At 51.1% G+C, this 26,535-nt stretch overlaps 13 protein-coding genes across 13 annotated transcripts; 4 read left to right on the plus strand and 9 right to left on the minus strand.

The window, feature by feature from the left end:
• Positions 1-5: 5 nt before the first annotated feature.
• SNOG_11039 (hypothetical protein) lies at positions 6-1,775 on the minus strand (the record flags this gene model as incomplete). Its single annotated transcript, XM_001801240.1, has 3 exons — positions 6-942; positions 1,006-1,544; positions 1,766-1,775. 3 exons carry the CDS (start codon positions 1,773-1,775, stop codon positions 220-222), a joined length of 1,272 nt encoding a protein of 423 aa, XP_001801292.1. The 3' UTR covers positions 6-219.
• A 1,047-nt stretch (positions 1,776-2,822) lies between these two features.
• On the minus strand, positions 2,823-5,075 carry SNOG_11040 (hypothetical protein; the record flags this gene model as incomplete). Its single annotated transcript, XM_001801241.1, has 1 exon — positions 2,823-5,075. The coding sequence occupies one exon, from the start codon at positions 5,073-5,075 to the stop codon at positions 2,823-2,825; it is 2,253 nt and encodes a 750-aa protein (XP_001801293.1).
• A 490-nt stretch (positions 5,076-5,565) lies between these two features.
• On the plus strand, positions 5,566-7,132 carry SNOG_11041 (hypothetical protein; the record flags this gene model as incomplete). Its single annotated transcript, XM_001801242.1, has 4 exons — positions 5,566-5,604; positions 5,662-6,507; positions 6,555-6,926; positions 6,979-7,132. The coding sequence occupies 4 exons, from the start codon at positions 5,566-5,568 to the stop codon at positions 7,057-7,059; spliced, it is 1,338 nt and encodes a 445-aa protein (XP_001801294.1). The 3' UTR covers positions 7,060-7,132.
• Positions 7,133-7,329: 197 nt separating this feature from the next.
• On the plus strand, positions 7,330-7,467 carry SNOG_11042 (hypothetical protein; the record flags this gene model as incomplete). Its single annotated transcript, XM_001801243.1, has 2 exons — positions 7,330-7,391; positions 7,413-7,467. The coding sequence occupies 2 exons, from the start codon at positions 7,330-7,332 to the stop codon at positions 7,465-7,467; spliced, it is 117 nt and encodes a 38-aa protein (XP_001801295.1).
• Positions 7,468-9,823: 2,356 nt separating this feature from the next.
• On the minus strand, positions 9,824-11,248 carry SNOG_11043 (hypothetical protein; the record flags this gene model as incomplete). The annotated part of the gene is made up of 4 exons (XM_001801244.1): positions 9,824-10,353; positions 10,405-10,562; positions 10,610-10,713; positions 10,739-11,248. 4 exons carry the CDS (start codon positions 11,246-11,248, stop codon positions 9,824-9,826), a joined length of 1,302 nt encoding a protein of 433 aa, XP_001801296.1.
• A 1,049-nt stretch (positions 11,249-12,297) lies between these two features.
• Positions 12,298-13,070, minus strand: SNOG_11044 (hypothetical protein; the record flags this gene model as incomplete). The annotated part of the gene is made up of 2 exons (XM_001801245.1): positions 12,298-12,992; positions 13,025-13,070. The coding sequence occupies 2 exons, from the start codon at positions 13,068-13,070 to the stop codon at positions 12,298-12,300; spliced, it is 741 nt and encodes a 246-aa protein (XP_001801297.1).
• Positions 13,071-13,291: 221 nt separating this feature from the next.
• On the minus strand, positions 13,292-14,658 carry SNOG_11045 (hypothetical protein; the record flags this gene model as incomplete). Its single annotated transcript, XM_001801246.1, has 3 exons — positions 13,292-13,325; positions 13,374-13,578; positions 13,665-14,658. The coding sequence occupies 3 exons, from the start codon at positions 14,656-14,658 to the stop codon at positions 13,292-13,294; spliced, it is 1,233 nt and encodes a 410-aa protein (XP_001801298.1).
• A 1,306-nt stretch (positions 14,659-15,964) lies between these two features.
• On the minus strand, positions 15,965-16,090 carry SNOG_11046 (hypothetical protein; the record flags this gene model as incomplete). The annotated part of the gene is made up of 2 exons (XM_001801247.1): positions 15,965-16,014; positions 16,045-16,090. 2 exons carry the CDS (start codon positions 16,088-16,090, stop codon positions 15,965-15,967), a joined length of 96 nt encoding a protein of 31 aa, XP_001801299.1.
• Positions 16,091-16,342: 252 nt separating this feature from the next.
• On the plus strand, positions 16,343-16,951 carry SNOG_11047 (hypothetical protein; the record flags this gene model as incomplete). The annotated part of the gene is made up of 3 exons (XM_001801248.1): positions 16,343-16,393; positions 16,486-16,603; positions 16,782-16,951. The coding sequence occupies 3 exons, from the start codon at positions 16,343-16,345 to the stop codon at positions 16,949-16,951; spliced, it is 339 nt and encodes a 112-aa protein (XP_001801300.1).
• A 957-nt stretch (positions 16,952-17,908) lies between these two features.
• SNOG_11048 (hypothetical protein) lies at positions 17,909-18,526 on the minus strand (the record flags this gene model as incomplete). Its single annotated transcript, XM_001801249.1, has 2 exons — positions 17,909-18,050; positions 18,114-18,526. The coding sequence occupies 2 exons, from the start codon at positions 18,524-18,526 to the stop codon at positions 17,909-17,911; spliced, it is 555 nt and encodes a 184-aa protein (XP_001801301.1).
• A 420-nt stretch (positions 18,527-18,946) lies between these two features.
• Positions 18,947-20,790, minus strand: SNOG_11049 (hypothetical protein). The gene is made up of 2 exons (XM_001801250.1): positions 20,512-20,790; positions 18,947-20,455 (listed from the first exon to the last, which is right to left on the minus strand). The coding sequence occupies exons 1-2, from the start codon at positions 20,777-20,779 to the stop codon at positions 18,993-18,995; spliced, it is 1,731 nt and encodes a 576-aa protein (XP_001801302.1). The 5' UTR covers positions 20,780-20,790; the 3' UTR covers positions 18,947-18,992.
• Positions 20,791-21,231: 441 nt separating this feature from the next.
• Positions 21,232-22,542, minus strand: SNOG_11050 (hypothetical protein; the record flags this gene model as incomplete). Its single annotated transcript, XM_001801251.1, has 1 exon — positions 21,232-22,542. One exon carries the CDS (start codon positions 22,540-22,542, stop codon positions 21,232-21,234), a length of 1,311 nt encoding a protein of 436 aa, XP_001801303.1.
• A 1,146-nt stretch (positions 22,543-23,688) lies between these two features.
• Positions 23,689-26,369, plus strand: SNOG_11052 (hypothetical protein; the record flags this gene model as incomplete). The annotated part of the gene is made up of 4 exons (XM_001801252.1): positions 23,689-23,914; positions 24,027-24,234; positions 24,260-25,339; positions 25,850-26,369. The coding sequence occupies 4 exons, from the start codon at positions 23,689-23,691 to the stop codon at positions 26,367-26,369; spliced, it is 2,034 nt and encodes a 677-aa protein (XP_001801304.1).
• Positions 26,370-26,535: the final 166 nt, after the last annotated feature.

Raw genomic sequence — 26,535 nt, forward strand, 5'->3', positions numbered from 1 at the left:
AAACTTGGAGCAAATCTCTATATTCGAGTTACGCGTTACTTGGTACCTATCTGACGCTGAGTTCCACTTACCCACTTCCTATCAAACTACAATATCCGATCCAACTTCGCCTTCCAACCCGTCTTCTCATTCCCATTCTCCTCCCCCCACTTCCCAACGCTAACACTCTCATCCACTACCCCAGCCCCATCGTATATCTCATCCGGCAAAACCGCCTTCTCAATAAACGTCTCCGTCGGCGGCGCAACCCACATTCTCCAACACCACATACACCAAACTCGTGGCCACAAACCCCAGCAGCCAGCCAAACGTATACGGCCTAGAGCCAACCCCAACATCAATGCCCGGATTGATCGAATTGATAAACCCCGGAAGATTCGGCACGACGCCAACCACAAACGCAACGATGGCGCGCCAATTACATCCCGCCGTGTACCGATATATGCCACCGGGTTGGTAAAGCGCCAGCGTGTCGTATTTCCGCTGATGCACGACCCAAAAATCCCAGACGAGGATCGCGGCAATGGGGCCCAGAAACACGGCATACGCACTCATAAAGTTCAAAAAACTGCCCGCGCTCTTGAGGATCTTCCAGGGCACGAGCGCCCACGAAAGCACCGCGCAGATGAGCTGGCCGCGCCGGATGTTCACGTACTGTGGGAACAAGGCGGTCAGGTCGTTGGCGGCGGAGAGTGAGTTGGCCGAGATGTTGACGCCGAGCGCGGCGAGGGCGAAGCTGAAGGCGGCGAAGAAGCGGCAGGCGCGGTTGTCCCAGTGCGCGATGAGCGCCATGGGGTCCCAGTCGAGGCTGCCGTATTTGACGTGGCCGGCGGAGGTGGCGGCGACGCCGATGAAGGATATAAATGTGAAGACGAGCGGGAGGAAGGGGACGTAGATGAGTTGCCATTTTACGGAGACGCGGGAGTAGCGGGAGAAATCAGCCTGTTTTGGTGGTTCAATATCAAGCCTCATGTGCGGTATAAAAAAGGAGTGGTAGAGACTTACCTGGTTCACGGATAGGGTAGCAAAGTTTCCAATGACGGAGGTCAGAGAGGATAGGAATGCCCACGAATACGCACTCCCCTCCAACGTCGCTTTCTGCGCCCACATCTCGCCCCCGTCTGTACTCACAAACGCCCAGATCAATATCGCAATCCACGCAATCGGCACAATCACACTCTTTGCCATAAACAACCACCTGAGGTTATTCGGGTGCATGCACAAAAACGGCACACTAGCGAGCCAAAACAGCAAAAAGCTGACCATGGTGTTCGTCTCGATGCCCTGGGATTCAGGAATGCCGTTCTTGAGGGTGAGGAAGGAGGGCCAGATGGCGCCTATCATCACGCGGGTTGCGTTGGCGCCGTTCATGTTTTGGACGGCGAACCAGAAGATTGCGAGGATGGCGCGCGAGATGATGGCGATGTAGGAGCCCCAGAAACCCCAGGATGCGCGCGCGAGGACGGGGAAGGGGACGTGGTGGATTACGCCAATAGCGCCATTGAGCGCGATGATGAAGGAGATCATGAAGAAGGCGAGAGCAACTATGCCAAGGGATTCGCGCCATGATAGACCTGGATGGGGTGTTAGGTGGATGGTTGGACGGAATGGAACAGTGTATTGTACCGATTGCGATTATGGAAGAGGCAAATTGCCATGTTGCTGCGCTGAGAGGATGTTAGGTTGATGTTAACTAGTTTTGGGGGATTGAGTTTACTTGAATGCATCAGATACCCAGTATGAGATGAAGCTCGTAACGCCCCACTTTCGAGCATGGCGAGGAACGGGGTCGAGATCTTTGTTTGTCCTGTTCAGAGATCAGCCCTTCCAACCTTTTCTTGCATATTTTCGAACAGGATTACCATCGCGCATTGCCTTCTGCGAACACCGACTTTGGCTGTTCGACCTTCCACGTAAAGTGGGGTTTCTCAATGATAGGCATATTGAGCCGCAGCCGCCTTGTATTGGCGTGGAAAAATGAAGTCTGTCACAATCTCCATTAATTTTCCATGGGGACTTGCGCCTCTTATCCATGTCCTCACCCTCGGCGAAATTAGTTCACGACATGTCGTCTGTATCGTGGCCAAGTGCAGGACAAAGATAAGCCATGCCAGATCTGGAATTCGGTCCCTTTCCCTGGTGAACTAAGAATCTTCAACCACTCAAAGCCCGTGATGCAAGCGAACCCAAGCGAATCGAGACCAGAACGATTCTGCGATACCGTTGCTTGTCACAAATTTGGAGGCGGGTGCAGATAAGGACCCTTGGCTGGCCAACGATCGTCGCTTGCATTTCCCCGGATAACGTGGCTGGGGTTCACGCGCTGGTAAGATGACCACCATGTGCATTGTTTGGTGCCAGTGCGATACAGAAAAGCATGGGCGCTATCGCGCCTTCAACTTGTTGCTGATGACTGCGGAATCGAGCGCCGCTCTATCGCGATTGTTGCTTGGAAAGACATGTGGCTGGGCAATTTGTGCAATCAGGGCGGCTGCTTGGAGCCGATGCTTGTTCAGCACAAAGCTCACAATACACACAGGCAATTGTAAGGTCTGGGCACGTGCCTGTCACTGCTTTTAGATATCTCATGGACGGCGTGATTGCTTAAGTAGGTGGCCACCAATTTCCGATGTTGTTAGCCGTAAGGACAGGCTCATTGTCACCCGCTGCGATACGGGAACGCGCCGTTTGACGACGAAGCATTTACAGCTCTCTTTTCAATCGCTCTGGGAGTATACATATATGCTGGCTAAAGCCAGCAGTGTGGACTTAAAGGACGAATAGTTGCGCGGAGACGTGACGTATGTCATGATACGAGTGCTTTACTCCAGCAATATCTCCCCTTTCCGTGTCGGAAAATACGTTTCCAAACAGCGGACGCGGTGCGGTAGCTTCTCAGTGATCTCAAAGTCCGTCTCAAAAGCTGTCTCCGTCTGTTTTAATCCGAAGTAACCATCGAGCGTGCCCAAGATACCAATACGTTCCGATATCCCGTTCCGTGTTCTGAGAAGCAGCCCGTAGTGTCCAAACATGATCGCACAGTCGAATGTGTCGGTACAGAGCTCCGTAAAAAATGCACCGTCCTTTTCCGCAGTTGCTGTTATTTCAAAGTCCCAAATGAGCCAGCCGGCATTCCATCTGTCTGCCCATGATAGATCGAAGTCGTCGGGCATGGGCCCTGTCTCTGTGATTGGGATTTCCGAAGAAAAAATGGAATGTCTCCCGGCATACGACAATTTAACATCTATCAGGGTGAGGTCCATGGACAGTCGATAGGTGTACAGGGTGGATAATTCGGCTTGTGATGGTATGAGTGACCGCATGAAGTGTTCATTGAGCTGTTCGTATTTGCCGCCAACCTTCTGCACGCACACCAGCGAAGGCAAGTCTGTTTCGATAAACTTGCGTTTTTCCCAACTAGATGTCGGCATCCAGATTACAGCGGCGTTCCATCCTGCCCATGTCCAAGTAGGAAACTCCTTTCTTCGCGCTCCCTCATTGCCCTTCCAGGAGCAGCCCATCGCAAGAGCAGCGTATAGTTGTGTCTTTAGATTGAGGAAAGCAAACGACTTCAAGTCCTCAGCAACACGCTCGGAAATCCCAGAGTAAGGGGCAATCGTTACTGGTAATCCCCAATAGTGAACAAACTGGCCAGAGCTCAGACCGTCAGGTATCTCGGAGAGCTGCGTCGCTGCACGCGATGACAAAACACCCAATACGGCACGAATAGCATCTGAACCAAAAGACAAGTTGCGCTTCGAACATTCCCGAATCAGGTGTAGAATACGCCAGCCAGTTTCGGGGCGTGTGATAGGCAGTAAAAGTTCTGGCCCAGAATGTAGGAAAAGTGGTAGTCGGCGGAACGTACGTGCACTCTGAATCTCGGGTACTTGGGTAGGTGTATGCGAGGTCTCCAGACGACAAACCCGGTTGCACTGGAAGAAGACCATCTCATCCGTAAATATCAGACGCTTACGCGCAAAATAGCCTTCTTGGAATGTCCAAGCTCGCGTGTTCCATGTAGACCTAGGAACTACGCTGGCTGGCAGCATTGGCACGGATGCCCACATGATACCATTGATTATCAGTCGCGGTTGTGGCGCTCGCGAGCCTGCTCTAACGCCAGGCAGTCCGAAGTCCGCACCGTCTCCAGCTGCCGCAATGATAGTCAACTCAGCGCTTTGGTAGATCAGATCCATCGCGGAAATTTGTCGTTGTACCTCGGAAGCATTGGACTGGTCAATACAATACCTATCAACCCACAGGTAGCGGTAGCCCAGTCTTGAGACTACGGTCATGGCGTCCTCTACCGTCTTCGGAAGATTGTGAAAGATGTTCGACGCCGAGCTGTCTTCTGTTTGGTTGTGGTTTGTTCCCCACACATAACTCAAAGCCACATATGGCTGGTTAGGTGCCCATGGAATGATAGCATGGTTCAAGCAATCGATTAATCTAAAGCCAGATGGCGGGAACGGTCGCGGAGCAGGACCTTCATTGTTTGTCGCAGAGCAGTGTTGGATGTGATTCTCATCGCAGTGTTTCATCCATGCCTGAATAGCTTCAAAGTCCACGGAGTCCGGGCGTAGTGCTTTGTGCAGAGGTTGCGGCCGGGCGTCGATGTCGCCATTTTTCGAAGGCAAAAGATAGCGAGTGGCAGTCTTGCTGGACTCGAGGGTAGACTTGAATATACACGGGTCGAAGCGATACTGTCTGGGGATTTCCTCATAGCACTCCAGCTTTATGAAATCAGTCTCAGATGCAGGATTCTGGACCATGTATCCTAGGAATCTACACAGAGGGCAGTCCGAGTTTGGCGCGACGGGAATACGCTCGTGCTGCTGCTGGTGTTTTCTCTTCTCCGTCGAATTCGTCATCAGCTCCCCCAGTTTGAGCACACGGCATGTTTGGCACAAGTGCTCCGTGAGGAAAGTACCCGTATCAGCATCTTGAACGAAAAAATCCGTGGTTTCCGATTCGAGAGTGGAGGCATTGTTTGCACTCAATTCCTGAGACACATTTGCGTCGCCGACATTATCAGAAGACGTAGGGTGTAGTGCTATGTTGCTGTTGTTCATGATAACGATTCACGAGATTGGAATTGGGCAAGCTGAGTGCGGTAACTCGAAGCGAAGTGCGAATGAGGGCTAGAAGGCTGAGGAGCAGGCTGTACGAGTTATATAGCTCGAGGCTTTAGCTGTGAGCAGGTAAGCGCCCTGGAGAGATGCAAAAGCCACTAGGCTTCGAGACCCGCTCTGGGGCGTAGCATGGCAGCCTGAAGCGGCCCTGAGATTGGACGTGTCTGGCTATGGCCGACATCATCCATCCCAGATGAGTTGGAAGAGGGTTGGTGTGGAGGTTTAGAGGGTCTGAAGCTTGTGTTGTTAGCGCGGTCGAAAGGTGGCCCTAGCGCGCAGGCCGCGGGCAGGAGCGACGGATATTTGGCATCTCCAGCTCGGCCTCGCGACCGCAACACGAACGACATCCCGACTCTTGACATCACGTGCACCATGATCCGATAGACACAACACGGTTCTCTCCTACATTTGACGACTTTCTTCTTTCACAATGGCGTCGGCGGTGTTCTTCCTCGACCTCAAGGGCAAGGTGCGCTCGTTGCCTGTGGGGTACACGGGGGAGCTCCATACTAACGACTCTGTATAGACCCTTCTGGCGCGCAATTACCGTGGAGATATTCCCATGTCCGCCGTCGAAAAGTTCCCCGTCCTGCTCAGCGAGGCCGAAGAAGACAGCTCCGCCGTGCCGCCATGCTTCTCCAACGAAGGCATCAACTACCTCTACATCCGTCATAACAACCTCTACCTCCTCGCCCTCACCAAGCGAAACACCAATGCCGCCGAGATCCTCCTCTTCCTGCACAAGATCGTCGAGGTCTTCACCGAGTACTTCAAGGAGCTGGAGGAGGAGAGTATACGAGACAACTTTGTTGTCATCTACGAGTTGCTAGACGAGATGATGGATTTTGGGTACCCACAAACGACCGAGACGAAGATATTGCAGGAGTACATCACACAGGAGTCGCATAAGCTGGAGGTGGCCCGGCCACCGATTGCAGTCACCAACGCAGTCAGCTGGAGAAGTGAAGGTATCCGGTACCGCAAGAACGAGGTCTTCCTCGACGTCATCGAGTCGCTCAACTTGCTCGTCTCTGCAGACGGCAATGTGCTACGGTCTGAGATCCTGGGAGCTGTCAAGATGAAGTGCTACCTGTCCGGTATGCCCGAGCTGCGGTTGGGCCTCAACGACAAGGTCATGTTCGAGACCACCGGCAGAGCGACGCGCGGAAAGGCCGTCGAAATGGAAGACGTCAAGTTCCACCAGTGCGTGCGCTTGTCACGATTCGAAAATGACCGGACCATCTCCTTCATCCCGCCCGATGGTGAATTCGAGCTTATGAGCTACCGCCTGAACACACAAGTCAAGCCCTTGATCTGGGTCGAGTGCATAGTAGAGAGTCACTCCGGCAGCAGGATAGAGTACATGTTGAAGGTAGGCAGTTTTGCATTACTCCTGATGCAATGACTAACACCGAACAGGCGCGAGCACAGTTTAAGCGGCGGAGCACAGCCAACAACGTCCAGATCTCGATACCCGTACCCGAAGATGCAGACACACCCCGCTTCCGAACCAACATCGGCACCGTACACTACGCCCCCGAAACATCCTCCATAGTATGGAAGATTAAGCAATTCGGTGGCGGCAAGGAGTTCCTCATGCGCGCGGAGCTAGGTCTGCCCTCCGTGCGAGGCGACGATGAGAAAGGTGGCGGCATGATGGGTGGCTTTGGTGGAAGTATGGGCGGTGTTGGTGCTGGCAAGGGAAAGAGACCGATCAACGTCAAATTTGAAATCCCCTACTTTACAACATCGGGTATTCAGGTCAGGTATCTGAAGATTATTGAACCGAAGGTAAGCGAGACTGTGGACCGTGTCCGACTGGCAAATGCTAACAAATTTCTAGCTGCAATATCCTTCCCTGCCGTGGGTGCGGTATATTACACAGTCTGGAGACATTGCGGTGCGATTACCAGACGTGAACTAGTACTTGCGTGGACCGTAATCGACGATATGTATACCAATAACATCATGCAGCGAGCTTTGCTGTATTGTTTGCATCTCAATGTCCAAGGTGCAGCAGCATTACACATCCGCACCTCACTCCTTGGATTACCACGGAAATTCTCCCTCTTCCTTCCCCTCCAAAACCTCGCTTTCCACCTGCTTCTGGTGCATCTCATCGAAATACGGCAACAATAGACCCTTCCAATGACTCTTCCCCTTGTAGTAACTCACTGCCTCATCCCGACTCCTGATGGCCTCCGCCAGTCTTGTAGTCACATGCGGTTCCAGCGCAATCACCGTAACAGGGTCAAAGTACGTGCGAATAGTGAACAGCAGCGCCTTCGACTTCGGCAACCTGCGCAGCGACTGGCGCTCTGAACGGAAGTGAATATCGTCTGTGCTGAGATGAGTCGAACCAGCCGTTGTCCAAGAAGCAGTAGTAAAATAATAGTAGATAGTAAAATAGTAATTACTAAGTAATTACTATTTACTAAAATTAGTAATTACTAAGATAGTAATTACTATTATTATATAATACTATTTTACTTAGTAATTACTATCTTAGTAATTAGGGTTTGGCGTTTTGACTTTTCTTATCATTATCATGGGAATTGAAATTTGGTGTCATTCTTAACTTGATGACCAATTATGTGAAAAGAACCCATACAACGTATAGACCTTGATCCCATATCCAAAAAGACATTACTGCCTTTGCCGGCCTCTAGTAAAACTCCAAGCCCGCTACATGCGTTCTATAAGCTTCTTCTCTAAGTGGCCTTATGAAAACCCCTGGGCTAGCCTGATTAATATTACCTGGTTCTCTCGGAATGTTTTGTAGTAACTGCTCCTCAAAGACATTGGAATCGATCATCTGCGTAGTGGGGAGCGTTGATATTTTGGGAAGCGGAGACTTGTATATAAATACTAGTCGATTTGGACTGTAGTAATCAAGCGCACTAAGCCATATCATGGTGTCCATGAGCTCCCTGCCATACACAATCTCGCTTTTGTGGGTTATCGTTATTTCGATAGTTCGTATGCCTCGAGAGCCGTTCTGTGTTCCATTCAGTGTTCCGTCCTTTGTATCGTTCCGGGTTTCATCCTGTGTTCCGTTCTGAGTTTCGTCCTGTGTTTGACGCGTTCGAGAGAGGGCAAGGGCGCAAGTCTGAAGAAAGGACCTAACCGCTCGATTTTCGCGTCTTCTAAAGGGCCACCAGTCCGCTACGCCGAGGCAGCTTCTCAAAGCACTCGAACCTGCAACAATTGCCCATGCTGCACTGTAATCTACAAGATATCGTACAGGCTGAGCTCTGCAGTGCTCTACCTTGCGTTTGAGAATTGGACGGGCCTCTTTGTTGATGAGGTGACAAGTTACTAGGATATCGATCGCGAGTGGAGTGTGTGGTTGAATAAGGGTCACACGAGAGTCGTAGACCTGGGCTTTAGGAGGAATTGGCCAGTCTCTCGTTTTGATAAGGGCTTGTGTTCTGTCTAGGGTGTGCCAAGTACTAGGGAATTCGATATATTCGTACACGCGGCAACGTAGTTCTGCAGGTAGATCTAGAAATCGAAAGGGATGTCCTGTGGCTGACGTCATATTGAAAGACTGAATAGTATCGTTAAGAACGCAAGGCGGATGTGAATTATGGTTGTCTAAGCTGTGGTATAGAAGTGCTTGGAGGGGGCCAAATACCAGTGCAGCAGTGCAGGAGGTGTAGGGCGGTGCAGGTCATATTTAATGTCGCAGCTCGCTAAGAATAGGCAATATGGGAGCCAATACTGCTGAACCTCGGGTGATACTCGAAGCGGTAGGTTTGGTGGTTACCCGGTTTGGGTAGCCTAGACCGAACCAAATTTTCGAAGCTCAACAACCGATGAGTCGTCCCAAAGCATCCGAACCAGAACAACATTGCGAAAGACGTCAGAGCGGACAGGAGAATATGTTGTTGCTTGTCCGGCCCCAATCCAAGCCCTCAATTGACCTATTGCTGCTAAGCGTCTCTCTGGAATTGCCACCGGCGATCAAGCATGTGAGCACGCTCCACCCGACTTCGTCTATGTAGCAACGGATTTGAAGCTAGCAACTGTGCGAAGAACACTTATATCAAACCTGTCTCTCATCATCAAAGCTCCACCTCATTACCAACAACTACGGTTAACGTACAAGGGGAGCAAGGCACACACAACACACATGCATGCGCGATCGAAGCCTCGCTGTACTGCGAACGATCACTAACCACGGAATAATTAATGATGGGCGATGGGTAGTGGTACTGCCGGTGGTGCGGCGTCGTGATTACACACACACGCCCCCGGCGCTAGCTCTACACTACGATCCCTTTTCATACGTGTCGCTGCAAGCACTAGAGCAATAGCCTAGATATGCTGTTAAAGTAAAGCATTCTGATCGCCTATGCAATGCGGGCAGTGTTGCGGAAAACATTCGACCAGGCATCGTTCCCTCGATCTGACTGCCAGTGCACTCAAAGAGCAAACGTCGCGCCACTGTATCGTCATCTCCGACCTGCAATGAATACGTCGATGCTTGCCCACTGGTTATTGCACGTACGTAAACTTGCGGAGATGAAGTCGACCAAGTCAATGTCTTCATATTTACAAACGAGTGACCATGAGACACGAAACTATATACATTCTAACTTTCAGTGGTCGCAGCAAAGACAAAGTACTTCGCTATACCACGACTCCAACACCCTCGATTCTTTCAAGTTCCGCGTAATCCTATTCTAAGCAGGCTGCTGGAAAGTAGACCCGATGGGACCAAACTTGATGTTCGAGAACATAACCGACGCATCCGGATTATTCGCCTCGACCTCCGCCGGCGCGCCACTCGTAATCGCGCACTCCCCACGCGCCGCACCAGGAGATTCCGGATCACGATCAGTCGGATACGTAGAATCAAGCCACAGCATGTTCGAGTAGTGATCGTCCCACAGACTCATAACCAGCACCATGCCCTGCGCCATGCCCTTGCCCATGGATGCCATACCGCCCCACTGGTTGAATGGGTACACCTCCTCCTTGAAAACCTCCTTCTGTGTATCACACCATTTCTGTGTGATGGAGTTGCCGGTCATACCCGGGATGGTGGGCTCCGGGTTGGAAATGACCTTGCCGTCTTGGACGTAGAAGCGCTTGAGCTCGGTGAGGTCGGAGCCGGTGCCGAGGAATTGGGTTACGACGGTCATCTTCTTGGATGTGTCGACTGTCTTGCCTTTGCCATAGAAGTCTTTGTTGCCGACGCGGTACGGGTTGACTGGTCATGTTAGCGAGGTAATTGGGTTCGTGTGTGGAGAGCAAGGCTTACAGTCACAGCCGTTGGCATCGCAGGTTCCTGCATAGCGGTCGAGGGAGTATGTACCGCCGCAGTTGCTCTCTTCGCAGACGGCGTAGCCTTCGGGCTGGCATGAGTGGGGTGTCAGAGCGGTGGACATGGAGTTGGCTTCCCAAACATCCATTTCAGCGCTGATAGTCGTGAGTAGTCAGCTTCACAAAAGTACTGCTAAACATACCAGCAGGCGCCTTTCTTGCCAACTCCAGCATTGGGGTCGCTCGTGGAAGCTTGCCATCCATCAGCATTCGCCTCACCGCCGACGAACTTCAGATCGCGAGCACACTGGGCATCGCAGTATCCTAAACACAGCGTCAGTGAGTGTTTTTGAGATATGAACTGAGCACTGAGAAAGCTTACCAGTTCCATACTTGGCACCAGGTGTGCCCTGGCCTTTCTCAGGCATGGAGACAAAGTACAGTGCTCCATTCAGGCCACAAGGCAACTGACTGAGGTCAACATCGAACGTGAACTCATTCCCAATCAAGTTGAACATCTCATAGTTGTTCGTATCCTTCATGAGATACGTGCGCGACCCAACATTCGTCGAGTACTGGCCCTTAGTAATGAACTTGAGTGTAAGGGAGTTACCCGAAGTCGTAATACCGTAAGTGCCACGATAGTCTGAGCCTTCGATGGCGCAGTTCTTCGTACAAGCAGCGTTGGAGGGACAGGCTGTCTTGTTCCATTCGTTGCCGTCGAAGCAGTTCGTGTAGCCACCGGTGGCGTGGATCCAGCGCCAGTTGGCGTCGATGACGATTTCACCGTTGACGTTAGTGCAGCTGCTACCGCCGGTGCCTGTGCAGCGTTGCCAGGTCATTTTGGGATGGGTTTCGGTCTGCTGGGTACCGATGACCCATGCTGAGGCATTGGAGGCGCAGAAAGCCAGCACAGCTGCGGCTGTAGTAGTAGTAGGAAACATGGCTTTCGTACTCAGTGTTCTCACTGATAGCACTGATGTGACCAGATACAGTATGATCGGGTGGTGAAGAAGGCATTTTATATGGTATCCGCAACGCAGCTCTTGGTGGCATTCTCATTGTTCCTCAGTCTTACTCTTGGCTACAACTTGAAAACCCATATTGACCAAGAGAGTCCTATTCCTGGGCAATGAACGATCAGTGACGCTTGTGGACAAAATTTTCTCCAGCAGCCGGCTTGGAATATGAAGCAGCGGCTCTCTTTATGAGCCAAGTCGCCGCATCATCCCACAGTCATGTCTTCCAAGCCCTTATTACTCCTCTTCGCAAACTTGGACGACCAGAAATACCCGAGAGGTTTATTACGGCCAAGCTGAAGATTTCACTGCATGCAACCCCAAGCCTGAATGCCTAGCACTGCACAAGGGGGGAAAACGAATTATCAGTAACATGCTTCATTCTAACAGTAGAAGCAGCTGACAAGCTTTCTTGACGGCCAGCTTGGATCTTCTATATGTCCTTAGCCCTGTTAGAGGAAGTCTGCGGCCGAGTGGCTGTCGAAGGTCATGCACCCCGCTTAATATCCGTTTGTGGGGTAATAGATGAATTGCAACTCCAGGGTCGAGCGCGCATTAACCCGATTGGATGGTACCAGGCGTCGGAACATAGCGACGGGCATGGAAAAATTCACGAGCTTTCCAGATGTGAGGCAGTTCGTGTAGATGCAACCTGCTTATCCTGTGCACCGTCGGATCTGTGGCTACTACGCAACCAAGACTACTACAGGTGACCGGTGCAAAGATCCAACAGAGTGGCAGCTCTGGCATAATCATAAAGAACTTAATGATGAACTTGGAAACTTAATTTTGGGGAAGGCACGTTGGTCTGAGTCAGTTGACTAATTACATTGCTGGACCCAATATATCGCACATCGCCCTCTCAATCCGGTTCAATGGGCCACGTCAGTGGGATCAGTACTGCGCACTATCATGGTCGTTGGCGGCGTCTGACAAGACTGAGGGAACAACGAGCCTTCCAGCGGAGAAGCCAAGTTCGCTCCCGTTCCTGGGAATGTGATATTAGTAAGTAGGACTGAGGGTAGGCCGTACATGCCGTAGACCGACCGCAAGGGGTAGAAAAAGCCTTCCACGAGATTCTGCATGATGCAGGCTGGCTCCGAGTCCCCAAAATTCGTGACTGCGAGAGTGGGGTCCGCATCTGCTACAATGCCTTGCCCACCGCACGGGAAGGCCCGGTCGGATCCAAGGTAGAAGTTGTCGACGCTGTCAACTTCTACACATATGCTGTAGATACCTGTGAAGGGCGGTCGGAAATACCCACTGAACACAAATGTACCATTGTTTGGATTGTAGGGGATGTCCGCATAAGTGCCGCTTACACTTGCATAGTAGGGTAGCGTTTCAATGTACGTCGGTGACTCGTTGTCGGGAATGTCCACTCGTAGTATTGTCAGATCATTCGTCGAGCCAGTACCCAACGCGTTCTGGCCAAGATAGTAATCAGGAGAGACTGCGCTGCTGTTGCCATACGCTTCCTCGGGAACTACGCTATTTGCATAGAAAGCAACATCTAAACCGGTAGCGTCGCATGTAATAGTGTTCGGAAGGCAGGCGTTTGTGGGCACTGGGGTGTTAATCACAACAACAGTCGTTGACGCGCTGTTGCCAACAATGGTAGTAGTAGCTGAAGGTTAAGGTACATGATTAGCGTATGGCCTCGCAAGGAATGCAGGGATGGTGGTCTGAATTTGGAGCGATATAAGACATTATTAGAGTACTAGCGAACTAAACGTACTACATAGAATTAGCATTAACTCTACATGAACGAATGTCAAGTGCTTGCTGCCGCTTTGAACAATCGAGTTCCTAGACTGCTGGCCATGGGACTATGATCACTTAAGGACACTCTGCAGGGACAGTGATCTATGTAGGGACAACCGTCACTGTAGGAGTGGCACTGTAGTTTTTAAGCGATAGCAGACACTATATGCTCAAGGGTACTTACCTGGGAGTGGGTGTTGTGGGAACAATGACCAAGATAACGCTCGTCGAGACACCGACAACAGTAGTGGTGGCAACGGTCGCTGTGAGGGCCACGGTACCGCTGGTAATGGTGACGGTGGCTAGATCGGCCGAACTGGAAGACCCCGATTGCGAGCTGCTAGCAGCGCTCGAGGCAGACACACTTGACACACTCGAGCTACTGGAAACTGTCGGCTCAGAGCTGACGGAGCTGGGTTAGAACTGATGCACTGGATACAGAAGACTCTGAGCTGGCTGAGCTAACTGAACTAACAGTAGCGCTTGTGTCTGCTGCGGCACTGGAGGCTGGCGATGCGGACCCGCTGGATGCAGTGATGGAACTGAGCAGGCCTGATGAGGCAGAAAGTGTTGGCTCTGAGCTGGCGGAGCTTAGGAGATCTGATGTACCAGAGACAGTGGATCCTGAGCTGGCTGAGCTGGCTGAACTTGACAGTAGCGCTCAGGTCTGCTGCAACACTAGAGACTGGAGATGAAGATTCGCTGGAAGCAGTGATGGAGCTGAGCAGGTCTGATGAGCTGGAAAGCGTCGGCTCAGAGCTTGCCGCACCACTCGAGCTAGGTGTGGAGCTAATGGTATCGGAGAAGCCGGTTGGTAAGGCGATGGCTCCATCTGAACTCGTGCTGCTGGCTGTTGGTTCGGAGCTGACCAAGTCGCTAGATGCAGCGATGGTGGTGGAAGAAGAAATAGCATCGGTGGCTGTAGGCTCGACGACTACTATGATGGTGGTAGGCGAGCCGAAAGCATCTGTCGTAGATACGACGTTCGTGAAAGAGACTGAGCCACTGGTACTGGTGGTGGTACTAAACTCTATCGGCAGTACCGCTGAGCTCGGCTCTCCAATTATTACGACCGTAGTTGGCTCGCCGTAAGCATCAGTTGTAGGCACAGTCAATGTAAAGCTTGTCGATCCTGAAGTAGTAGTGATGGTTTCGAAAGGGTCGGCAATCGGAGTTGGCGTAAGCGTTGGAACGTCTACCACAACATATGTAGTGGGTGAGCCATAGGAGTCCGTGGTTGGAATGGTGAAAGTACAGCTTGTCGAGCCAAGCGAGCGAGTGTATGTCTTGTATGGCTTCTCTCCCACAGGATATCCGTGAGGGTGTCCATAGACTGGCTTCGGATGCGGCTTTGGGTGCGGCTTCGCAGCGTAGGAACCGCAGTTACGCTGGTACCATCGGCACTTCGATTTGGCGGTGGCAACGCCACACAAGCCAAGACAAACGAGGTATCGAAGAGCTGCGACCATTTTGGAACCTGTAAGTTAGTAAACGTAGTGATGAGGCTTCTCTGTGCACACCTTGTTCGGGACTCGACTGTCGGTAGTTATATCAGTTGTAGCGAACGCATGCGGAATGCATCTAGTCTATGACATGGCCATCCTTTACAACCGGTTCCACATTCGTGGGGTATCGCACATTCCAAATTTAATATCTCCAGTTCATATTGTTGGCTGTCTATGTTGAGGACATGATCCACAAAAGCTCGTCCGTGGCGCCAATATCTGTTGCGCCTCAAGCCAATCACAGAATTTGTGAACCGTTCTTGAAGCACCGTTTGCGATTTGGTTGAGCGACCCGTCAATCGTTTGGCCATGTGAGTGTCCGAGAGCAGCCCTAGGGGAATCCACGCCGCATGAACGACTAAGCGATGGCGACCTTGTGCAACGAGTCTTGCGTGCTAAGACCTATTCTATACCTCCTTGCTACATTTTGAAAACAGCATTCGTTGTATGAAGGGTGTAGGAATTGCTGCATATGGCGAGCGAATCTCTGAACTCCGTCTGTCGTGACGGTCTCACCAGGGCGCACCCCTCAAAGGCCCCGATCGCCTTTTCGGCATTTTTGAATATCGGCGAGCCTTTCCATACCACTACATCGATAATTTCATGGCCGCACTGGGTGTGGGCAAATAGCAGAAAATCTAACGTGATTTGGCGGCGAAAAGTTAGATTGGTGTAACCACAGGGCTCAGGAACGTATCGCATCGGACCGAAACTTCTGCAGTCCTGCGTAGCTTCACCGTTTCGATGCTTTTAGCACATTTGGAGCGCTCGAACGAAGTGATCCGGAATTTGATCTCGTGCTAGAGGCTCGCAATGACGTTTCTATGGCGAGACGAATGTGGCTATCGTCGTATTCCAAGCTGCCACTTTCCTAGGCTTAAAGCTTTGAGTTCAGCATTCTTCTCTGAAGCACGCGGCTTCTCATATGGACTGTCAAATTTTCACCTATAGTCTTCGGTTCAGGCTCCGCTTACCGAAGAACTGGAATCTCCTAGGCAAAGGTGAACGCTTCCGGTCAACATGTCGTACCCACGTCCGGATGCAGCATACGCCAATTCTAAGCAAGGTCGTGCCTGCGCGCGGCGCAATTGTGAGAGATGAAAAATCATGTTATGTTGGTCGTGCTGAATCGACCCGTGAACGTCCCGATCGCATTGGTTGGTTGCCAAGCAAAATACACGTCAGCGGCTTGGCATGCGCTCACATGGTCAGCACATTGACCCTTCCAGCTTTTGTTTTATTAGCACGAAGTTGATCGCTGCATGAACATTCAAACTGCAATTTCGATTGCTGCACATGCCCTTGAGCTCTGAGCTTCGCCTCCACGTTTGTTATAGACGCAGTGAATACCTGATAATGATCCGTCCATCTCCTGCATCGAGCTGAGAATGCGCATGGTGATGTCAAGGTGCTATGAAGCCTCTGGAACAACCTATTGCTAAACCTGTTGCAACGCGTCAGGTCTTGCGACTGAGACGACAAAGGAGATTCGACATGTTCACACTATTTTTTCATTGCAGTACGTCACTGGTCAGTATGCGCATGCTATCAGTTCAACCTCAACGAAGGGCAGAGATTGCGTAAAGCGCATCACTCACACTCACAAGATTGATACTTGCCACTTCACACTTGGGCGTCGATGCACATAATGTTGAAGCGTTGGCACAATTCTCCAAATTGGGCATCAACATCCGTTTTCGTGCCTGGTCAAGGCCCGCGTCCATCATCCCGGGCTACATGCCTCTTCTATATCTCAATACAGCACTGTAGATTTTCTACGAATTTAGAAAGTTGCTTATTGGATACTTGGACTCTGGATTGTGTTTTCCTGGCTTCGCAAAGGCCCCTCATCTATCCAACACATCGTGCGTCGCAAACCCCATCGCAAAAACTGCTCAAAATCTCAAGGGTGAGTTTTCCGTTGTCAAAGAGGCCGCATTCTATTAACTCTCCGACACGATACCTAGATATCGCACGCTAATCGCCTCATCTGCGTCAGCATTGTTCTAGGCTCAGCCTCGTTTGCTGCTCACGGTCACATCTTCGGACATCATCCCCTTTGAACGCTTTCACTCTGTTTAAAACAGCGCTATACAAAAGGACGCCGCCCGCACGGCTGTTTTTCGAGCACACCATCGATCTAAGTGTCATGGCAGTAGAGAGCGGGATTACCTCAGTTATTGATATCGCGCACGATAATCAAGAACTTCAGAAGAAGGCTACAGAGCTAGTATGGTTTCAGGATGATCTGAAGTAGATGTACCTGCTGAACTCAACTAGGCTCATGAGGGCCTGGTCATGGAACGAGAATACTCACGGTAAAGCTAACCCGGACAGATTTGACCAGACCTTTCCTTCGACGTCTAAACTCCTTTCTTGCTGCAGAGGAACTTGTACACAGATTGTATTTGCTAACAGTTAGACTCTTGTTTGGATAAAGATGCTTAGGTATAATAGCAGACAGGTCCAATGTTTGCCACGTGAAAGACTAAATGCTTTGTGCTTGCGTGGTGCTCTTAACGTCTGACGCAGTGTGAAGTATTTGATACAGCTTAGAGAAATTTACATCTTGTCGTAGTAAAACACGACGTAAAAGTTTTACTATCACACAAACGACAAACATCTTAGACATGATGTCTGGCATACCACTCGCTGTGCAAGGCTTAAAAAGGCTGTCCCCCAGATAGCACCTTCACGATCTCCTACAACCAGGCAGAAGACCCTACGACCAGATAAGATGCAGGCATATTCCAGACCCATTGGAGACTGAAACTAGTGTTGGTTCTGTCTATATTCAAACACTTCAGCCGAGCGGGTGTGCATCCAATGTCACGCACCAACGCCACCAACAGGTACCGCAGACGGTGAGGAAATAACGTATCAAGTTTTCTCGTTCGGGTCTCGTACAGACGAGTACTCCGGCCGTGAGAAGCTACATGCAAGTCACTTCCAACAGACGATAGAATTTCTACAAGCTGGAACACTAGTCGCACTATGCGTTGGAGTCGAACCCATGTACGCCATTCTGATCAAAGATGGCAACGGAGCAATACGCTTTTCGACGAGAGGGACGCCACCCTCAATAAGCGCAAACCACTTTACACAATTTCTCCACACTGGTCAGGCTATACTTGCCACCGATCCCCCAGTCAACTACTGGTAAGATAGCGAAGATTCACTCAAATATCATTGTACTTATTCCTCTAACTCGGTTCTACAGTGATAATGATCTGAGGTCTTCTGCCACCTCTGACTCTTCTACCTCATCTTCCCTGTCTGAATACTCTGGATTATATGTCGCTTGAGCCGTCTCATTGTAATCAACCTCACGCTTCAATTTCGATTCGAAATTACGTCTGTTAATTAGTCCCCCAAGAGGTTTACATTTGCACCACGCCGGACGCCTCCACACATCGTACGCTTCGGTATGCCTAATTGGGTAATGTTTCAAGACCGTTTGCACTTCATCCACTGGGTTTGTCACTTTCTTCGTAAACTGTTTGCTGGCATGTTTGGCATCGCTGTCATGCTCGGCATCCAGCCCGGCCCATACCATATCACATATCTCTATACACGATGTGTCTCGGCATCGGCTCTCCTGGGCCCAGCGTTCGACCCACCAGGGATAGTAACCGGCTAGTTCCCAGTCGATGATTGCTCGGATTTTGCCTTCGTTGACGATGATACTGCCGCTGTTAAGGTCGGCATGTGTTAGGACATAGGGGCCACCATCTGGGAAAATATTCTTAAGGTCTTTGAGTTTTTCTTCGATGATAGCGTTATCTTTTGTTCCATATTTTCGCTCCAGTCCACGGCGCAGTTCGGCGTTCATGTTGTTGAACCAGTCTTCAGTCGTTTTGCCAATGGTTATGCAGGCTTTAGGCGCGGGGCATTTCAGCGCAACGGGCTAATAGCAAATCGTAGAGTCTATTCCTTGACTCAGAATGAGCCAGGTGGTGCGTACGATCCATGGCGCTGGTCTACTTTGCTTCACAGTTGCTCCGCTGTTTTGATTAGCTGCCATACACTAGGCCAACATTGTCGCTCAAACAAGCGAAGATTTGAACCGCTATGAACTAGAACTCCGCAAAGCATGGTATGTGCACCCCAAACCCGTGCGTTATGAGACCAGGTTCAGCACATCACCCTATGAGCATTACCCGGTTCTTGGTCGACTGTGCATTTGCCTCTTTAGTGATTGGACTACTTTGGACGTTTTCCAGGGATGAAGCCGAACAAAGCCAAAACGTGATTGGATCAGGAAGACCGTAGTTATTGATTATCTATAGCAGCCAGGTTTACAACAGCCTCTTGCCCGCATACTGAGTCGAGTTCGTGCCATTTTTGCTGGGCACGATGCCATTCGCGTCCGCCTGGTTCAGCCATGCGGCTTGTAGAGCCCACACACCCACACTCACCTTCGCATCCGGGTGGAGGCCTGTAGTCGCCACTTCCATTGTGTCCAACGGAGCACTGGGGAAGAAGACGCTTGTTGCGCTCAACTCGCCGCCGTTCAAGAAGATCTCGATGATGCTGCGGTCGATGACTCCTGAGAGCTTCCATGAGCCTTCTGCTGGGTTAAACAGACCAGTAGCTGAGAACTTGTCCGTGAAGAAAGGGTTTTTGAAGCCATCGGTTTCTCCACGATCGAGCCACAAATCGCCGGAGAGCCACGTGCCTCCAGAGACAGATTCGCCTGTCTTCGAAGATGTGAATGTGAAGTTGAGTGTTCCGCCGAGCTTGTCTGTTGCGAGACCGGTCACATTGGCTTCGAAGTACAATGCTCCGGACTTGACCTTGGAGTAGTCAACCATGACTGTGCCATTGCCTAAGGAATCGTTGGAAGCGAGCTCGGATTCTACAATGGACATGATGTTCCACGGGTAGGAAATCAGAGTCAGGCCGTATCGTGGCAAGTCCTTGAGGTAATGGCCGCGAGGTATGGTCATGACACTGCGGAAACCGTCGCCAACCTCCTCACCTGCGGTTGGAAGAACATTCGTATATTGCCAATTGGAAGCCCAGCCCACTGAAACCGGGTCCGCATCGGCTGCGGTGCCGTAGTAGAACTGGGCAGCGTAGTTGTCCTTCGCAAAGTCTGTGAAACGGGTCTGGGGGTCGAGAGGATCAAAGTGCGTTCCGTTGAAAGTACCAACGAAGTACTCCGTAACTGAACCACCGAGAGGCGCACCAGGGTTGATTGAGATGAGCATGGTGTACAACGGCTCATCGACCGTGGAGTTTCCGTGGACGGGCATCTCAACCAGATTAGGGCATTCGTACTGCAAACCAACGACACCGTAATGCGAGAAGTTGCTCTCCGGTTTCCAGTCAATAAGGTTAGGGCTGGAGAAGATGCCAATCTTGAAGTCAATGGGGTATGCCACGACCATGACCCAGCGCTCAGTACCCTCGTACCAGATAACTTTGGGGTCGCGGAATTGAGTAGGGTTGGTACCACCGGGCGCAATGACGGGATTAGCTTCATACTTAGTGAAGGTGTACCCGCCATCGTGCGAGTACGCGATATGCTGCGTCTGGTCTTCCGGCCGGTTGACTGTGTAGACAGCAACGACACCGTTAGTCTGGTTGGGGAAGAAACCAGATGTGTTGTTCGCGTCCACTACAGAGGAGCCAGAGAATATGCCTTCCGTAGGTCCCCCTGGGAAAATTGCAATTGGCTGATTGGTCCATGTGTAGCCATCATCGCTTGTGGCATGGCCCCAATGTTGGTTGCCAGCAATATTAGCTGTCGGGTTGTCTAGGAGACATGTTAGTTGAAAGCAGCACATCGCATATTCATCGATAATGACTTACACTGGTAGTAAAGGTGGTAGGTTCCATTCTCATCGACGAACATGCCATTGGGATCATTCATGAACCCATTTGGTGGACTGAAGTGGACTTGAGGACGCAGTGCACCATCGTAGTCACCAGAGATGACAGTACCGGTAGGCACGTTGGGTTGCGAGTACGTTGAAGTAGGCGACTGTAACCCGGTACTGGACGAGGCACTGCTCTGGGCCGATGCAAGCGAAACGATGCTGAGAAATGCTGTGAGGGTGTTCATGGTCAAAGTTGTCATGATGGCTTTTCACAAGCTAATACCTGTAGTAAGACGAAGTAAGATATTGCTGGATTCCATTCATGTTATATACTGTCGGCCGTGACACCGTTGGCCGAGATTTGCTCCGTACCGTGTTGTGACGACATGCATATGGATCCATCAGCACCCATGGCTTAGCTAGCAAAGCAGAAAATGCTCCATGGTTAACTTGGCTATACCCCATGAATCGTACGAACCGAGAGTGCAGGTGTCAACAAGTGATCTTTTGCATGCGTATTCCCCGCAATGTGGGGATGAACATGGAGGCTGGGGCGCTGAACTAGGCGATGATGTCGATCCCTGCGCAATCGGCGAATCACAAATCACCCGCGAATCAACCCGCCAGTCCAGGATCCCCACACCACGCGGAGCAAGAACACTTCCGGTCGAGCTAAAGCAAAGAACCCAACCGTGGAAAAACTTTCGAAGCCTCACAAAGCAAGGCCAAAATCCCAGACCTGAACCTTCCGTGTCCCAAACGGCCCTCCTTGTCGGACAAAGACACTTAACACGCCATTCTTCTTCAGTCTCTCCTCGTCTACAAGTGGCTCACCAGCCATGTTCGCAATCTCTCCTAGCTTCTTCCAGTTCGTGTACCCTCCGCCCGCCGTCGCCCCCCATAATTGAACAGTCTGCTTGGGCTGGTCCGGCAAAATCGCTATCAAGTTGTCGCCTGTTGCCGCTATTTTGCCTCGGTAGGCCAAGTATGGTGGTGTGGAAAGACCAGGTGCATTGATGGCGGTCTTGGTAAATTTTCCATCTGCAGTCCGGAGATAGTGGTAGAAACGTGCAGTTCCAGATGAATTATCGCGCATCAAAGCATGGAATCGGCCTTTCTCATCCGCACACTGCGCTTCTTGGTTTATGATCTGGCTATTCTGAGGTATTGTGTAAACTTTGATACCGGCTGTAGAAGGCTTGATTGGAAGTGCGACTGTTTGGCCATTCGTCTGCTTCCAAGTTCTGCCTGCATCTTCTGATAACGCGAAGTAGAAGTCGTGGTTCGTACTCGCGTCAGGCGTTTCTCGTACCGTCCACGAGGCGAACAACTTTCCTGCCGAGTTCGTAAAGCCATTGATGTACGCATTATTGTCCTCGCCTTGAAGGTATTTGCCGACTTGACTCCATTGTCCAGAGGTAGAAGAGTAGCGATGAATCCAGGAATCGCCGGCGCCAGACTGACCAATGCGAAACTCCATAAGCAAATCACCGTTGTCAATTCGTTCGAAACGTGGGTAGGTAAGTGGCGTCCATGGCCCAACAGAGCCTGGCAAACTGTGTTGGACTGCGCCAAATGCGCTCGCGCTCCATGTCGCAGGGACCGATTTTGCGATGCCTGTAGTACTCACGCGGTAATTGAGTGGTACATCATGATGATCAAAGCTCAGGTGTATTTTGCCATCGCCGCTGATGCCCATGCTGATGGTGTTGTGTTCATCGAGGGTTTGTTGCACGTAGTCGGTGAAGGCAAAGTACTGCCACTCACCGATCGATGGTGAAACGCGACGACGTCCGAGGTTAACATGATGCTTGCCATAGCCGCTGGCCGTCTTATAAAATGCGACGTATTGATAATCCCCGAAAGTTGTTAGGCCGGTTTGCTGGAAAGCGAGACCATTGAGTCGGACAGATCCCTCAACGTCGTTCGTGATATTCCAGGAGTTAGTTGAAGTGACAGAGAGTGCCGATACAAGCGAGGACAGCAAAGCCCCACCAGTTAGTAGACGCTGGAAAATCTTCATGGTTGCAGAACAACGCACAGCTGCTGTGCGGACTAAGTGGCCATCATATACAGCAATGTGTCAATATAACTAGTGACACGGAGGATCGGGAGAACGTTTCTAAACGGAAGGTGCTTGTGCAACCAATTTTCCGCACTGTTGCTCGTCATGTGTCCATGACACTTACGGTATTGTGGCGGCAATCTATACAAGTGTAGCCCAGATGGGTTCGCTACGCGATGCACATCGTATAGGCCACCCGTCTGGCCGGAACCACGGGCTATCGTTGTCGCGATGTAGAGAGTCTGGGGTAACATCGTCCCTGACGATCAAAGTTCTACAGCGAAACAGCTAGCGGCAGTATTATAAATATTTTCAACTACTGTGGGAAAGCGATTACCGCTGTAGAAGACCTTGGGGAGAGGCGGTATAATTTCATACGACTGAACTCTTCAAGCCAATTTCTGTTGGCAGACGGCGCTTAGATGGTCTTGCTTCGCACCTGCAAGAAGAGAGAGCCCAACAGTGGCTGGATAGTCCAGACTGAGGTGTGTGAGGCCTACATGTTATCTTTGCTTCGTCGCTTCGCGTGTCTGGTGTTTTTGCAGTAAATGCGCATATCTGATGCAGAACTGAATATGCATAGGGAAGGCCTGGAGCAGTTTATATGGTACCAAGCTGAGGTCAGGTATCAATTGATGATATGGAGGAAGACATGAGTGCGCGACTGTCGGTTGCCAGCAACCGGGAAACGGAAGCAACGCGGCGCCACTTGCTGGCTACTTACCGACATTCCTCCGGTTTCGGGCAGTGTCCCTACGTACAACAACATCACACCTTGTTAGCGACACTACATCCAACCTGGAAACCAGTAGCCGATGGCTGAGTTAAGCTTGATCAAAGCTGCTTTTGTGGGCTTGAAATCTCTAGTACCTAGATAACCGCGAACTGCGATGATATCCGAACGCCTGAACAGGAAGGAGGTAGATTGCCAAGAAATTCTCCCTTGGCGAGGATCTTTAAGAGGCATCGTATGTCTTGGACTGACGTACCAGTGACTTGAACTTATCGATCAAAGATGTGGTAGGTTACAAGATAAAAGGTGATAGCTCCCACAAGGCTGCACACCTAGCGAACATTGTTAGAGCCAGGAGGATGTCCATCACAATGTGGACCACGCGTCTTGCGCTATTTACAGCTTCGGCGTTGGCACAGACCCAATACGGAGAGAACCACGTTAATGTTAATTTCGACTCGCAAATTGTGGAGCAAACGGCCTTCCCTGCGCCGAATGCAACATTGCTCAGTCCTGCTTTCCTCGCTGCAGGAAATGCGTCCTTCGATCCAGGATGGACTGAGGGTACCGAGGGTGCGACTAGCCAGGACCAATTGAGTATGGCACGCATAAACAATATTGCGGTCAAATAAAGCTAATGGTTGTCAGCCTCTTTCATTAGTGGTCTCGCGGCCAAAAAACCCATCATGGATGTCATTCCGAGTAGCAGACTTTGTCAGCGAAGAGGGCAAGAATTTCCCTTATGTGTACCTTTCGACTTCCTCAAATGCTTCGGCAACAAGCCGTGACTCTGGGAAGCTGAGAGTATGGATCCAAGGGTCTGTTCATGGCAATGAGCCCGCTGGAGACGAGGCAACCCTGGCCTTGCTTGGAGCTATGGACGCGAACGCAACCTGGGGCTGCATCATTTCTCGCAGCTATGGATATAATTGTCCTCCCCAGATACAATCCCGATGGCAATGCGTACTTTCAACGTACGCTGGCTACAAACTACGACCCTAACAGAGATCACACTAAGCTGGCGCGCCAGCAGACCCGCGACATCAAAGAATGGTTCAGCAGCTTCGCGCCACACATTGCGATCGATATGCATGAGTACGGTGCGGCGTCCCGATACTCTGGCAACTACAGCAATGCAGCCGATGGCATGTTCAGTGCCGCAAAGAACCTGAACATCCACCAGTCCATCCGCGATTTGTCAGAAAATGTTTTTGCCCCGGCCATCAATGCCTCGTTGCTCTCCAAGTCGCTACGTGGCGAGCCGTATGTGACCGCTTCGCGCAACAATCCCCCACGTTTAGACGAAGCAGGCACCGATGCTAAAATTGGCCGCAACGCAATGGGTCTCACTCAGTGCGTGACCTTTCTTTTCGAGACCCGTGGAATTGGTATCGCCTCCCAGAGTTTCAAGCGTCGTACATTGGCTGGACTGCAGATGATTCTTGGTGTGCTGGAACCAGCTCGAGACCGGGCTGAGGAAGTTTACAATACGATCGAGGGTGCTATCAAAGAGGTTGTTGAGAGCAAAGAGGACATCATCGTCACAGACTACACAAAGTACACGAACCGCACATACACCATGGTGGATCGTCGCAACGGTGCTGTAGTCCAACTCCCAATCGAGTTCTCCAGCACGACGCCCTCCACTGCAAATCTTACCCGCGCCCGACCAGAGGGCTACATTATTCCGAGCGCATGGGCTGACCTTGCCGAACGTCTGCGAGTATCCGGTCTTGAAGTTGAGACTATGGATCAGGCCTTTAGCGGAGAAGTTGAAGTGTACAACATCACAACCGCAAGTCTTGGAAAGGCTTACTATGAGGGTGCTGTACTTAGCACAGTCACAACGGAGACCTTGAAGCAAGAAGTTAAGTTACCGGCTGGAAGCTTCTTTGTGAGTAGTGCACAGAAGAATGCGGGTCTAGCATTCGTGGCCCTGGAACCAGAGAACATCGACTCCTACGTGAGCTTTGGTATTGTACCGATGGAGGTTGGGGACCTGTATCCTATTTTCAGGAAAGTGTAAATATTAAGAAGCACTCGATTTCATATTGTGTGTTTGAGTGTCGGAATAGGCACAAACAAAGTACGGCAAATTGACAACATAGAGAGCTTGTCTGCCGACAATTTTCTTTTGCCTGTACCCTACACAAAACCTCATGCTAACAAACAATTGTCAATTTCTCCAAATCCACCGGACCATTCACAATCCTTTCCCACAAAGCTTGTCGAACATGCTTTCAGTGCCCGTCAATGCACCAATGCGAACTGTTTGATGTCAGCAACTCTTATCAAACCATCCAACGATCCTGCATTGTTCCGGTATAACTGCCTCAAACCTGCATTTCTGAGTGCCAGTATCCGCACATCACCATCAGGAATATCATATATAAACCACGCCACCATGACATCCCGCTACTCATACCACCACCGCCGCCACCGCCGCACAATCTACTTTTCACCCCAAGACACAAAAATCTCCGACAACATCACCATGTACGGCCCACCACTACCACTCACTCCACCTTCCAGCAGCCGCCGCCTGATCCGCCCTGCAGCTCCCTGGCACCGCAACACCCGCCCTTACTACGAGCCCACCGTATCTCGCACCCCTTCCCTGGAAGACATCCGCAACCCCTCCCACAACTCAGCCCTCCACTGCCACCAACCCAAGCCCCTCACCCTACCCTCCCCATACACCCCCTCCACACGCCCACACGACCTGCCCTCGCGCATCTCCGCGCTCAACCGCCGCGCCGCAGTCGTATCCGCCCAACTCGCGCACCTCACCGCCGTCGCGAGGCCGCTGGAGTCCACGAAGCCTGAGCGACTGAGCGAGACGCAGCTGTACGACATGCATCAAGAGGGCGTGGGGCTGGTGAGGGCGCTGGGCATGTTCGAAGCGCAGGCAAAGGAGGTGTTGGAGATGTTGGCGGATTTGTTGGGGGGAGGGAGGGAGGTGGAGGAGGAGGAGGTGGATTGGATGTGGGAGGGGGCGTGGGAGAGGGGGATGAGGGTTGGGAAGGGGGCGAGGAAGGGGAGGGATGTTTGAGGTGGTGGGAGAGGGTTGGAGGTCGAGCTTGGGGGGAGGAAGATTTCAGTAATGTACTCATGCAAGTTACTGTACGCGTTGAATATCCTTTGTGCATGGAAGTGGGCTTATTTCATGATTGATCATGAGTATGTTAGACTTCTGTAGTGAGGAGTTGGAACGCTTC

This window comes from Parastagonospora nodorum (genome assembly GCF_000146915.1).
Source record: "Parastagonospora nodorum SN15 chromosome Unknown scaffold_18, whole genome shotgun sequence".
Taxonomy (NCBI): Eukaryota; Fungi; Ascomycota; class Dothideomycetes; order Pleosporales; family Phaeosphaeriaceae; genus Parastagonospora; species Parastagonospora nodorum.